The sequence below is a fragment of the Odocoileus virginianus genome, unplaced genomic scaffold (assembly GCF_023699985.2).
Source record: "Odocoileus virginianus isolate 20LAN1187 ecotype Illinois unplaced genomic scaffold, Ovbor_1.2 Unplaced_Contig_3, whole genome shotgun sequence".
NCBI classification, from domain to species: Eukaryota; Metazoa; Chordata; class Mammalia; order Artiodactyla; family Cervidae; genus Odocoileus; species Odocoileus virginianus.
Genome location: NW_027224320.1, coordinates 2,684,361 through 2,698,207, shown reverse-complemented (window position 1 = coordinate 2,698,207; position 13,847 = coordinate 2,684,361). Strand labels below are relative to the sequence as shown.

The 13,847-nt window shown below is 45.3% G+C and overlaps 1 protein-coding gene across 1 annotated transcript; it reads right to left on the bottom strand.

Annotated features, from left to right (window-relative positions):
- Positions 1–9,494: 9,494 nt before the first annotated feature.
- On the bottom strand, positions 9,495–11,014 carry LOC110143185 (small integral membrane protein 15). The gene has a single exon (XM_020902756.2). The coding sequence runs from the start codon at positions 10,854–10,856 to the stop codon at positions 10,632–10,634; it is 225 nt and encodes a 74-aa protein (XP_020758415.2). The 5' UTR covers positions 10,857–11,014; the 3' UTR covers positions 9,495–10,631.
- Positions 11,015–13,847: the final 2,833 nt, after the last annotated feature.

Below are 13,847 nucleotides of genomic sequence, written 5' to 3'. Positions count from 1 at the left end.
CCGCTGGCCCTGGTGGACGGTCTCAATGAAACAACAGGTACAGAGGCCTGACTCTGAGGTCAGGAGGAGAGGAGGTCCTCACCACCTGCAGACAGGAAGTGAGGACAAGTCTTTTGAAGACTTTTGCTATCTAGGGTTAGCACTAGGGTACAGGGTCAAGACAGGAGACAGCTCTCAAAGTTCCTCGAAATACAGCTCCTCCCACCCACCCCCCCACCCCAGATCCCACATCCCCATGGCCAGGAGAGAAGCCAGCTTGGAGTGCTCCTAGCAAGGCCTTCTCCCTCCCACCCAACCCTCAGAACCTCCCCACTGCCACCCATCTGCTCTGGAGACAGTCAGGGCCCATCGCAACACTGCTGTGTGGTTGTCAAAAGAGAGATATTAATCATATGTATTATATACAGTAAAGGTACCAAGACAACTTACTGTAAGCACAAAATGGACAAGTGTCCTCTGAAAGAGAATAATGGAGGAAAATGATTATATTAGAAGTCTTGGAGAAAGGCTTTCAGGAAGTGGCTTTAAAGCTCTAAGTAAGAATCTACCATGCAACAACCGATGGGAAGACCGCTGCAGTGGAGACGCCTGTGCAGAGGTTCTGAGGTGAGATGCAGCATCGAAAGCTACAAAACTGGAGGAGGACTGGGAGGACGGGGCCTCTGGGAGGCCGGGGTCAGCTTTTGCAGGGTCCTGCAGACTGTTAGCGGGGGAAGCAATGGCACCCCACTCCAGTGCTCTTGCCTGGAAAATCGCATGGACGGAGGAGCCTGGTGGGCTGCGGTCCACGGGGTCGCTAAAAGTTGGACACAACTGACGACTTCAATTTCACCTTTCACTTTCATGCATTGGAGAAGGAAGTGGCAACCCACTCCAGTGTTCTTGCCTGGAGAATCCCAGGGACGGGGGAGCCTGGTGGGCTGCCGTCTATGGGGTCGCACAGAGTCGGACACGACTGAGGCGACTCAGCAGCAGCAGCAGCAGCCTCTCAGCACTCGCTATTTTATGCTCGAAGAGAAAGGAAAAGAGGAGCAAGACGTGAAGCTTCCTTGCGGAGATGGGGACAGACGGGGCCTCTTCCACTCCTAACACTTGGTTCCCATATAATGGCCACTGTTTCAAAGTGCACACTGAACCTTTTTTTTTTTGTACACTGCATCTTAAAAGACAGCACTCCAGAGTGAAAATGGCAGAGTAGGGAACTATAAAATTTCATTATTCCACAAAAGGAGCAAATAAATTGGCAGGAGAACCAAATGTATTGGGACTTGAGAAACTAATGAAATGCTCACAGCAACCAGGAGAATGCTTAATCAAAGAAAAAACTGCCAGAATCTTAATCATAGAGCCTTGTGGTGTTCTGACTTACCCTGACTCAGCAGTGCCCTTGAAAACAACCACCTACATTTGTGGTATAGTGTCTAGTATATAATGCAACAGAATAAATCTAACCCCCAAAGAATTGTGGTTGTTCGCTTTGACCTGTCTTGTGGCTCCCTAAAGGACCAATTCTTTATTGTAGCTACCACTAAACTCTCCAAGGACTGAGGCAGTTATCCACAGGGCATTTGTCAAAAACATTTAAAGGTAAATGTATTAATTGCTGCCACTTTAGGCAAAGGATAATAGTTGGGACAAACTATAGACAAATCAAAATGCTTAGGACGAAAGACTACAGATGGAGACATTTTAGGGGAGGGTTTTAAAAGCTGGGAATCTAGAAGGTCACCTGTACGCCCAGGAATGAATACAAGCTCAGGAAAGACCTGCCATTATTGCTGCTCAGTCACAAGTCATGTCTACCTATTTGTGACCTCACAGACTGTAGCATGCCAGGCTTCCCTGTCTTTCACTATCTTTCGGAGTTTGCTCAAACTCATGGTCACTGAGTTGATAATGCCATCCAACCATCTCATCCTCTGTCACCCTTCTCCTCCTGCCTTCAATCTTTCCCAGCATCAGGGTCTTTTCCAATGAGTCGGCTCGTTCACATCAGGTGGCCAAATTATTGGAGCTTCAGCATCAGTCCTTCCAATGAATATTCAGGGTGATTTCCTTTAGGATGGACTGGTTGGATCTCCTTGCTGTCCAAGGGACTCCCAAGCATCTTCTTCAGCGCCACATTTTGAAGGCATCAGTTCTTCAATGCTCAGCCTTCTTTATGGTCCAACTCTCGCATCCATACATGACGACTAGGAAAACCATAGCTTTGACTACACTGACCTTTGTTGGCAAAGTGATGTCTCTGCTTTTTAATACGCTGTCTAGGTTTGTCATAGCTTTTCTTCCAAGGAGCAAGCATCTTTTATTTTCATGGCTACAGCCATCGTCTACAGTGATTCTGTAGCCCAAGAATATGAAATCTGTCACTGTTCCCACTTCCCCCATCTGTTTGCTGTGAATGGACAGGACCACAGGCCATCCCTTAGTCACTTGAACGTGGAGTTTTAACTCAGCTGTTTCACTCTCCTCTTTCACTCTCACCTCTGGCTGACCTTGAAGCTCTCCACAAGCAGGAGGCAGAGATTAAGGCGAAACTGTGAAATACCTGGCTGCGATCTGAAGGTACGGCCCAACACACACGTGAAGTCTACTGGCGTAAACTGGGAGATTTTGTTGTTGTTATGAGCAAAGAATACAGATTTGTGTTTTCTTGTCATGTAAGGCTATTGAAATTTGTCAAATCATTAGCTGACCATTGTCTAACAGAACAGAGACTTCAGTAGCTGCATACAGCAGGGAATATCGACTTTACAAACTTCATTCAGGAAAGAAAGCCAAGCACAGAAACACCAACGACAACGGCAACCGTGAACTCCAGAGCGGGGAGAAAGTGATTTCTAGAGCTGCCACATTAGATTAAAAACGTCCAGTTTTCGGGACTTCTCTGGTGGCTCACTGGTGAAGAATCCACCTGCTGATGCAGGGGACATGGGTTTGATTCCTGGTCCAGGAAGATCCCACATGCCCCGGGACAACTAGGCCCATGTGCCACAATTACTGAAGCCTGCGTGCACACAGCCCACGCTCTGCCGCAAGAGAAGCCAGTGCAAGAAGTCTGTGCATCACGACCAGAGCATAGCCCCTGCTCAGGGCAACCAGAGAGGCCCGCACGTACAACCAAGACCCAGTGCAGCCACAAATAAACCAATAAGTCCTTAAAAATGTCCAGTTTTCAACAAAAAATTAGGTGCCGTGCAAAGATTCAAGACAGTATGCCTTATACACAGGAAAAAAGAAATGAATAGAGATGTTCCATGAGGAAGCCAAGACATTGAACTCACTTTAAAAGAGACTATAAGTCAACTATTTAAAAATATGTTCCAAAAAAACTAAAGGAAACACTGAGAATAATGTGTCAATAAATAGAAGCTATCAATACAGAGACAGAAGCTATATGAGAAACTAGAGAGAAATTCTGAAGTTGAAAAGTACAATAACTACAATGAAAATTTTATTAGAGAGGTAAACAGCATATTGGAGCAGGCAGAAGCAAGATTCAGCAAACTTAAAGATAGGGTGATTGATTGAGATTTCCTAGTCTGAGCAGCAGGAAAAAAAAAACAATAAAGAAAAATGAAGAGAGCCTAAGAGACTTGTAATAAAGCATTAAGCATACAAACATATGTTACGTAAATCCCAGAAGGAGAGCAGAGAAAGGAGCAGAAAGAATATCTGAAATAATAATGGCCAAAAATGCTGCAGATTTGATGAAACATAAGAATATATGTTTCATATACGTCCAATATATGTTTCACAAACATCCAAGAATCTCAATGAGCCTCAAGATCCTCACTGAGACACGCTGTACCAAACTGCTGAAAGCCAAGGGTAGAATCCTGAAGGCAGTTGTGAGAGCTGACTCAACATGTACAGAACTCTAATAAGATTCATTGCTGATTTCACTTCAGGAATCATGAAGGCCAGAAAGTAGTGGGAAGACACATTCAGAGCGCTAAAAGAATAAAATGGTCAACCAAAATTTCTATACCCAGGGGAACTACCCTTCAAAAATGAAAGAGAAATGAAGACTTTCAGATAAACAAAGAAAGTTTGTTGCCTGGAGACCTATCCTACAAGAAATGCTAAAGGATGGCCTTCAGGCTAAGTGGAAGAACAATAAACGGTGACTTGCATCTGCAGAAGAGAAAAAGAGCAGCAGTAAAAGTAATCACATGAGTAAATGTAGAAGTCAATTTTAAAGCATTTGTGGCCTGTAACTCCTCTGTTTTTCCTGTATGATTCAAAGGACAACTACATAAAACAACAATTTTAAATATATTAATGGGCACGCAGTGTATAAAGATGTAATCTGTGACAATGAAATATCTATATGCTGTCTACAGAGACCTACTTTGGATCCAAAGACACAAATAGGTTGAAAGTGAAAGGATGGAAAAAGATATTCCACATAAATGGTAACTTAAAGAATCGGAGTGGCTATACTGATATGGGCTTCCCTCATAGCTCAGTTGGTAAAGAATCTGCCTGCAATGCAGGAGACTCAGGTTCGATTCCTGGGTCAGGAAGATCTCCTGGAGAAGGAAATGGCAACCCACTCCAGTATTCTTGCCTGGAGAATCCCATGGACAGAGGAGCCCATGGGTTGCAAGAGTCAGACACGACTCTTGCATGTGACTAAACCAGATACTGGAGCAGACAAAATAGACTTTAAGACATAAATTATAACAAGAGATAAAGACACTATATAATGATAGAAGAGTACTTTTGTTGAGTTGCACTCCAGTCTTGTAGTCCATCACCCCCCGGCTGGCATCTTAACTTTGCCTCTAGGAGGCTCTTCCAGCATTCTGGAGGGCCCAGGGCAGCTTCTGGTGACACCTTCCTGCGGAGATCAGTGGGTCCTGGGTCATGCGCCCATTGTCACACACCCTTGGTCATTAAGTGGGTCCCTTGGTGATGTGGGACTTCCTGGTGGCTCAACAGTAAAGAATCTGCCTGCAGTGTGGGAGGCCTGGGTTCAATCCCTGAGTTGGAAAGATCCCCTGGAGAAGGAAATGGCAACCCACTCCAGTACTCCTGCCTGGAGAATCCCATGGACGGAGGAGCCTGGCGGGCTACAGTCCACGGGATTGCAGAGTCGGACACAACTGAGCAACTAACACTTTGACTTTCTTTGGTGATGTGGGATCTTATGGAGATAAGGCAGACCCTCTGTGCGTGCTCCGATGGTGGTGCTGGCCGGGGAGGTGATGAGAAGCAGATGCCGGCTGCCCTGCCGGAAGCTGGCTCTAGATTCAGTGTGCTATGAAGGTCTGATGGGATGAGCGTGAGGGACCAACAGTGCATTTATCAAAAGAGAAGTTCTAGCCCCTGAAAATCTTCCTACCCGAGGTACCCTAGGCAAGGCAATGCTAGCACTTCGGGGAGGGGACCCCTGGAAAAATGAGATGTCTTTCTATATCTATCAAAAAACAAAGCTCCATTTATAGTGCAACATGGTTAGCACCTGTGTACACTGTCCATGGATTCTTTTAGATGCTCTTGAGGGTGAATATCCTCACTGTGCAAATCGAGGAACTGTTGCCTGTAAGGCTGAATCATTGCCCCGTGACCACAAGACAGAGAGGTGGAGGCAACCATGAACAGGGCTGTTACACTCTGTGATCCGTGCCGCTTCTTTAATGAGGCTTAGGAAGTACACAGCAGGTCTGCCACCGTCACCCACTCCAGTGCTCCCGGCAGACATTATTAATCAGTCACGGCTTCCTTTCCCCCTGAGTCTGTGCTCAGCTTTGCCATCCTCTGTGAGGCAGCCGCCCTAAATCACAGTTGGCACTTAGGAAGAAAACCCCTCTCCTGGGCTAGCGTCGCACACCACACTGCCTCTGTCTATCTGAATTGGCATCCCCCAAATCTACTTCCAGCCAACAGAAAGGCCCAACTCAATCCAGAAGACTCCTCTAGGAGGGTGGCCACTTCTTTTCTGGGGCCAGATGAGGTGTGGTCATGAAGCCTGGGAAGCAGTCGGTCCACTGAAGACAGAGACAAGGATCAGGAAACTGAAAGAAATGGGAGGAAATAAAGGTGGAAGGTGAGGGTCCCAGCCCCACATCTGCTTCGCTTCCAGGAGGAAAGAAGTGACTCAGGCAATGAGACCCAGCAGCTGAAAGGGGCGTGTGCCCTGGGCCAGGCCCAGCATAACGAGTCCTGGGACTTCATGTGAAAATTTGGGAAGGAGGCAGGATGGCTAGGCCGTGGAAATTCACCTCGGCGCTGCTGCGGCCGTTCAGCCAGCATGCAGGCCGGGCCGGGCTGAGAGCTGAGTCAGCAGAAGTAACGCGGAGCCAGAGGATGGAGCGAGACAGGTTCGTGCTGACACGGCTCTGGCCCTGAACACAGCCGTGTCTGGTCAGCGCTCCTGTTCCCGTCTGTTTCCTAAGCCAGTTGGAGCTGTTTATTTGTCAACTGTCAGTGAAAACATTCTGGTTAAGATGATCTGTTTGTCTTCCAAAGCTGTTCTTTGCCTCAATTATTGTTAGAAAATATGCCTTTATCTTCTGCGTGGCTGGAGCATCCCTCCTCTCGTCTTTGCCCGGATCACAGCCCCTGCCTCCCTATGAGTCCTGCACGCCAACCTACAGGCCCTTCCTGGGCTCCCTGCTCAGCGCCTCCGGCTTTATGACACAGCTGCCTCCTGAGCCTCTGTGAGTCTTTTGGAAAACCTCCTTCTTCTAAGACAGGAACTACTGTGTTTGTTACTCAATGTTCCCAGTGAAGAAACCGTGACACAAAATCCTCTGAGACCGCAGCGCCAGGAAAATACAGGTGCTATTATTATCCCCATTTTCGCATGGGGAACAGGGGCCCTGGGAGATTGAGTTTCTTGCCCCAGATCACACAGTTATTTCGTGATGGGGCCAGGACTCATACCTAGGGTGTGTGGCTCCCGAGCTCAGTTCACACTGAAGCACCCTGTCCCCAGTCAGGAAGTGGCTGTGACGCTTGTTACTAACAACGACAATCGGGCGCTGCCACGCGATGGCCTGGTTGCTGGCCCCGCTCCATCTTCCCACTGCTCGTTTGCCTTATGAGCAATAATCTACTGTTGGATAAGAGGTAAAGTAGCCATGTGAGGACCGGTACTCCAGAAGGGAGAAAGTCACCGAGGGTGGACACAAAGTTTCCTTGTTCCACAGCTATCTTTTTCAATATGATAAGCTTCAAAAAGCCAGTTTATCTGGGCATGCAGTCAGAGGAAACCATGGTTCAAAAAGATACATACACCCCAATGCTCAGAGCAGCACTATTTATAATAGCCGAGACCCAGCAGCAAGTGAAATGCTCATCAACAGTGCAATGGATAAAGAAGATGTGGTGTATGTATACATGCATACACACAGTGGAATATTACTCAGCCATAAAAGAAGGAAATAATGTCATCTGCAGTAACATGGATGGACCTGGAGATGATCGTACTGCAGGAAGTCAGAGAAAGACAAACACCGTACAGTATTACTCATATGCGGAATCTAACTTTTAAAAAATTATACAAATGAACTTATTTACAAAATAGAAATAGACTTACAGATATCAAAAACCTATGGTTACCAAAGGGGAAACGCAGGGGAGAGGGATGAACTAGGAATTTGGGATTAACATATACACACTACTACACATAAGAGAGAGAACCAACAAGGTCCTATTGTACAGCACAGGGCACTCTACTCAACATTCTCTGATAGCCTGCATGAGAAAAGAACCTGGAAAAGAATGAACATGTGTATGTGTGTGTGCTAAGTCACTTCAATCATGTCTGACTCTTGGCAACCCCGTGGACTGTAGCCCGCCAGGCTCCTCTGTCCATGGGATTCTCCAGGCAAGAATACTGGAGTGGGTTGCCATGCCCTCCTCCAGGGGATCTTCCCGACCCAGGGATCGAACCTGCGTCTCTTATGTCTCCTGCATTGGCAGGCAGGTTCTTTACCACTAGTGCTACCTGGGAAGCCCGAATATACGTATGACACAACTCAATCACAATGCTGTGTGCCTGAAACTGACACAATACTGTAAGTCAACTATACTTCAGCAAAATTTTTAAAACTTGTTTATTTAGTACAGTAAAACCTGGGCCAATCCATACTTTATTACCTGGCTGTCTCTGTTCTACCAATCTTACCTGGGCATTACAGGTGATATGAACTATGAACCTGGGAGTTAAGACATGTGGGTTTCAGGCCTAGCTCTGACATCAACCATGCACAGCTTCAGGCCACTGTCTTCCCCTCTCTGAACCTCACTTTCCACATCTATAAGGTTGGCAGGTGTGTGGGTGTGTGTGTGTGTAGTCTAACTAGAGTCTGACATTCCCCAAAGGGTTTTCTAGTAGGCAGTTTTCAGAAATTAAAAAAAAATCCCCCCAGCCTTCCCCCCACCCCGGTCCAGTAATTCTGGGGACACTCGGTGGCACAAAGTTAAACAACAATGTATTTGCTATTGGACTTCTTGGAAACTTTAGCTGCTCCTATGCATTGTGACTCTGCGACAGGAAGGCAGAGGACACAGCAGTTGCCAAACTTAGTAGATAGAGGAAATGTTTCTGGCTACACTATCTTATGGGGAAGTTGTTTTGTATAACAGAATTTGGGGAAAATTAGATTAGGGGATGTGGAGGATCCCTTTCAACTGAGAAGTTTTCATTCAAAATTCACTACTTTGGCCTAGGGCTCTGTGATATGCTAAACGACATGCTGAAGCATGAAAAAAGAGAAATAATTACAGTCAGCAAAGTTTAGGTGGTGCTCAGTTGTAATTTATAGAATTCCAGTTGCTGAAAATGAGATAGCCCAAGAGTGAATGGAGGGTTATGATCCAATAAACAGAACATTGAGTGAACGTGGACCATGCCAGTCAACAGAGGGAGATATATTGTGAACTGACCTTGCTACAAGTTTCCTCTTTGGAAATTTGAGTATATACAGGGTACCCTTTCTGCACTACCAGAGTCTGGGAATATATAAAGTCACAAATTTGTGGCTTTAAGAAAGTGACTTAGAGACTCTGAGTTGTAAAATCAAATGACTTTGAACCATTTCAGAGAGGAAAAACAACTGTCAGCCTGCATGTTGTCTGCAGGGAAGCAAAAAAGCAAAATGAACCAACAAGCATCTTGCTGAACCTGCTTGGGGAAGAAATCATTTCTGCAGCAGCCCTGATTGCTAATTATAAAAACACATGATGCAACTTCCATTCTATCCAGGGAGCTTTCTTCACTGTCATATTTTACTGAGTATAAAAAATACTCAAAGGAAAGGACTTCATGGATTCATTCTTTTTTTTTTTTTTATAAAAAAGTATCAAATTTATTTCAATATCTAGTTTCATTTTTAAATTAAAGCTATTGGACAATTTTTTGCAATTTAAAATTCATTATTAGAGGTGAGGAAAACATTAATAAGCTATTAATTATTGAAAACAAAATTATCAACCATGCATTTAAAAAAGCCATGTTAAAGAGGAAAAAGTTCCAACTATACTATTTAACTGAAGGAAATATCCTTTACCTCTTTATTTTGAACATTCTCATTTTGACATAATTTACACCTTTTTCACACAGTTAATACAATGCAAACAAAATTTTTCCAAATGTTAAGACTTTTGTTACCCTTTATGACACATGACATAACTGTAACTCTTTAAAAGTTCCTTAAAAGAAAGTTGAAATTTTAATTTTCACCATGAACCTGTCTGATCAAAAAGTAAAGGACATCACCACCACATGAATTAAAACAAAGAATAGAATAAAAAACAAAAGTGGTATCTATATAATCAGCAAATTATCTGATAAGACATGTTAACTACTTCACATTTCTACTTAGCACAAGTGAGAATAAACTGGTTCCAAGGTACTACAGGTTTGGCATTTTTGCTCTTAAGCTTTAAATCATAGTGTTACTCTACTCAAGTCATCTCTAAGAAAATGGCAGTGTTCATAAGTAGAAAAATGATTATATCCAGTAGGTGGTATTCTACATAATCAAGATAACAAGAAAATTCTTTATAAAATTAGATTTTTTAAAATGCAGACTATCTGGTAATTACCAGTATCTCAAAAGCTAAAGTAAGAAAAATACAGAAAATAGAGAAGTACTCATTGAATAATATTATTTTGCTTTGAGGAAACCAGAAATGATTCTATTCCAAGAAATAATAACGATAAGAGATGTAATTAATACACCATGTATCTTTTAAGCCAAACCACGCTTTTCTGCTCAGAACAACTCTTGATTTTTACATTCTTAATCTCCTCTGTCCAGAAGAGGACCACATTTTAAGCCATTATTTGAATAGAGTTCATAATCTAAAGTCACTTTTCTTCACAGGATGTTTTCATTTTAGTATTCATACATAAGCTGCAAAAAGGCAAATGAAAGTCAGTTAAAAGAATCTGTAGCATAATAAATGCCCATTTACAGTAACTGTCAACAGACTTCTATACCGAAGCCGAAAAGCTGCTACAGTACAGGTGAGAAGTGACATGATTCTTCCATAGACTCAGACTTCGTTTAGTAATACTGTCATAAGATCCAAAAAGAAACCTTAACGGGTCCTTTCAAAGATGCATAATTTTCCGAACAATTTTCCTCTGGACACACAGCCTGTTCATTCCGTCAATCCTTTTTTAGTCGTTTAGCTTTTGCAATATTTTCTTGACGTTTTTGTTTCTTCTTTTGCTCCTTTTCCCTGGCCTCAATCATCTTGGCCAGTTTCCAAGACAGCACAGCGCTTGCTAGGAACAATGGAGTCAGAGCCAGAATGACTGTCGTAAGGAAGCCGTACGGGTCCTTTGCAGCCCACTCCACGACATACTCAGCCCAGGCCTTTAGGTCAAACATCTTCCTGGAGGCCTTATGCTTGAGTAGTGATCTCTAATTTTGTCCTGGGATTATCAGCCAGTCACAATTTCAGATGACCTTTGGTTAGCTGTCTTCTTCTTTAACTCTACCAATACACTTCTGAGAGAAGGCTTAAATTCTATATACTCCAGGCCGGAAGCAGCCCATGGATTCATTCTTAACTGACAACCTCTAAATCTACTTTCACTCAAAACTGAATTCTCTCATCATGGGGTTTTCAAGAGGCAGCGAGGTGTGGGGCCACAGGAGCCGCACCGGAGTCAGACATTGACTCAAGGAGTACGCACTGGGTGACCGCTCTATGCCACGCACCAGGAATACAGCAGCGAAAATCGAAGGAGCCGGAAATCCCTACCCTTATAGAGCTGCCATCCTGGCTCTGTGACATCAGCTGTGTGAGCTTGGCCAAGTCACTCACTGTCTCTGAGCCTTAGCTCACTGGGGCGTGGCCACAGGATTGCTGGGAAAGCTCTGTGTCAGATTTTGCACGTGGAGTAGCAAGCCTAGGGCCTGGCACCTGAATGCCTTCTAAAGAGGGCAGTCAGGATCGTGGCCCTTGCAGCCAGAGGGGGGAAGGGAGCTCAGACGGTTGCGGGGAGGCCTCACACTACCCCCAGAGCCTCTGAAGAAGGTGCAGAAGGAGCTGGGGCATCTGGGAATAATGACCCGCCTCCCCAAAGAAAGCCCCACTCGTGTCCCCTGCCTTTCCCCAGGTTTGCGACATGGACAGCTGCCGGGCTGGTGACACCTTGACCCCGGGGCCCAGTCTGCCGGTCCACGTCCTCACGCAGGGAGCCAGCTTTCCTGCCAGAAGTTCAGTCCCCACAGCTCCGGCCCCATGGATGCTCTTCAAGGTCACAGGCAGACCTCCCTCAGTCTCAGGGCCGGGCATCCCTGCCAGCCCAAAGGCACCCGGGAGGTGGTCAGCGCAGACCCATCCCACTCCACCCGAAAGCCATTTACCCACACATCCTGCCTGGCCAGCCACCATCCTGCCTCATACCCTCGAGTTGCTCGCCTCCACCCCCCGGCCCCGAGCCGGGCTCTCCTCTGCAGGCTGAAGGGATCAGCCCAGCCGCCCTGAGGGTGCCGCCCAGCTCTGAGGCTCTACAAGGTTCTCACAGGACATCTGCAGAGATTGGGGATTAGTCAAAACTCAGTTTTCCCTGATACTTCCACTTTCAGAGTTCAGTTTTTCTGTCTGCAAAATTGGGGTTAATAATTCCTACTCTTCAACTTAAGACGGCTGACACAGTGGAGAGAACATGAGTGCTGAGTCAGACAGACTTGAGTGTGACCAATGGTATCACCATTTGCAAGACAAATCCCTTCTGCTCTCTGGAAGCCTGTGTTTCTTCATCTATGAAACAGGCATATGGCATCTACCTCGAAGACCTGCAGAGGTAAGTGAGGCAGACCACGCACATACCTGCACATAGCAGGTGATCAGAGGAGGACTGGCAGCTCCTATTATTATCATGGCTGTTTTTACTCTAAAATAAGTGCCTGATTAAAAGCTGACTCCATTCCCAATCTCCACCACTGTGCTCACCGTCTCTGGGTCTCGGAAACTGGGGTGCCTTCTGTCTGTAATCAGAGATGGGGCTTCTATGGCTGAAAGCTACATCCAGAGGCATCCCAGTGGCTGCCTCAAATTCCGTTTAGGCTGCACAGTCCATGGTCCAGGCAACACTTTTTATGGAAAGGTGTCCTCAAACACATGTGACGTGCCGTCAAATACGCAATGCCCTACTCACCCTGTCCTTCTGGAATCCTAATTCTGGTTCATGCTTTGTAGCAGATATAAAGTCATCTTTCTCTGTCAGATCTGAATCTCAAATTTTCCTGTGACCTTACCCTTCACGACCCCTTGTCCCACATGTGGCTGTGGAGCTCAGAATGTCCGTTCAGAAGAGCATGGGACGTGGAAAGGGACTAGAATTCCCGGATCTCAGGGTTAGAGGGGATGAGTGGCACTGAGCTGAAACCCTCTTCTGGTGTTTGAACTTTCTCTGCTCCACCCTCTATGGAGGGATCCTTTCGACCTATCCTTAATTACCTCCAGTGATGGAGAACTCACTAAACACAAAGGTGGTCGTTTCATCACCCACCTGGTTGCCAGTTAGTTGCCTGGCTTGCTTGAAAAAACAACAGTGTTGCCCCATGGCGACAAAAAGCTTCTCGTGGGTAAATCATCTGTGAAATTGTGGTTCCAAAGAACAACACTTTTCCTGTCTACCCCCCCCCAAACTTTGAACTTTGTGGCCACTGAAAAGACATTTTTCTCTAGAATGACAAGATTCTGTTAATGTGTCTCTTCTATGCACCCACTCGCTAGACATTCCTGCAAGGAATCTACTTTAGGTGCCCACAGAGAATGCATTCCAACTCTGAACATAATTAGCTGGCTTCCAGCAGGAGGAGGAGAGGCATTCATGGGCATAGATAAATCATGTCCTTGGCCAAATAACCTCTTCTATTTTCCAACAGGGGACCCAGGGAAATTTCAGAACACAACTCAGGGGGTAACAGTTTTCCTTGTGCAGCTTCAGAAACCCAGGCACAGAGAGGAGAAGGTCACCCAACAAATCAAGGGTGGAGGCATGCATCAAACCCCAGGAATTCGAGACCTCCCAGTGCAGTAATTGATCCTTTAAGATAAATGTTTGTCTTGCTGACCAGCGAGATTTATTGTGGTCTTTTCACAGGGATTCCTGAGGCTCAAAATTATAAACAGGGAAACAGGGCCAGGTAATAAGTTGAGTGATTAATTGGTGGAGAAAGCTTTCAAAAAGGGAAAAGATCAATGGGCTGAAGAAAAATCAAACATCTTTTAGGACGTTTCCCCACTCTCTTACATTGTTTTAATTCTTCACGCTCGGTCTCTTCATTAAACATTTCTGAAGTGGGTTTTTGTTTCTTTGTTTTTGCTTTTTCAGTTATTTTTTTCTGGTAAGGTTGTTTGATTTT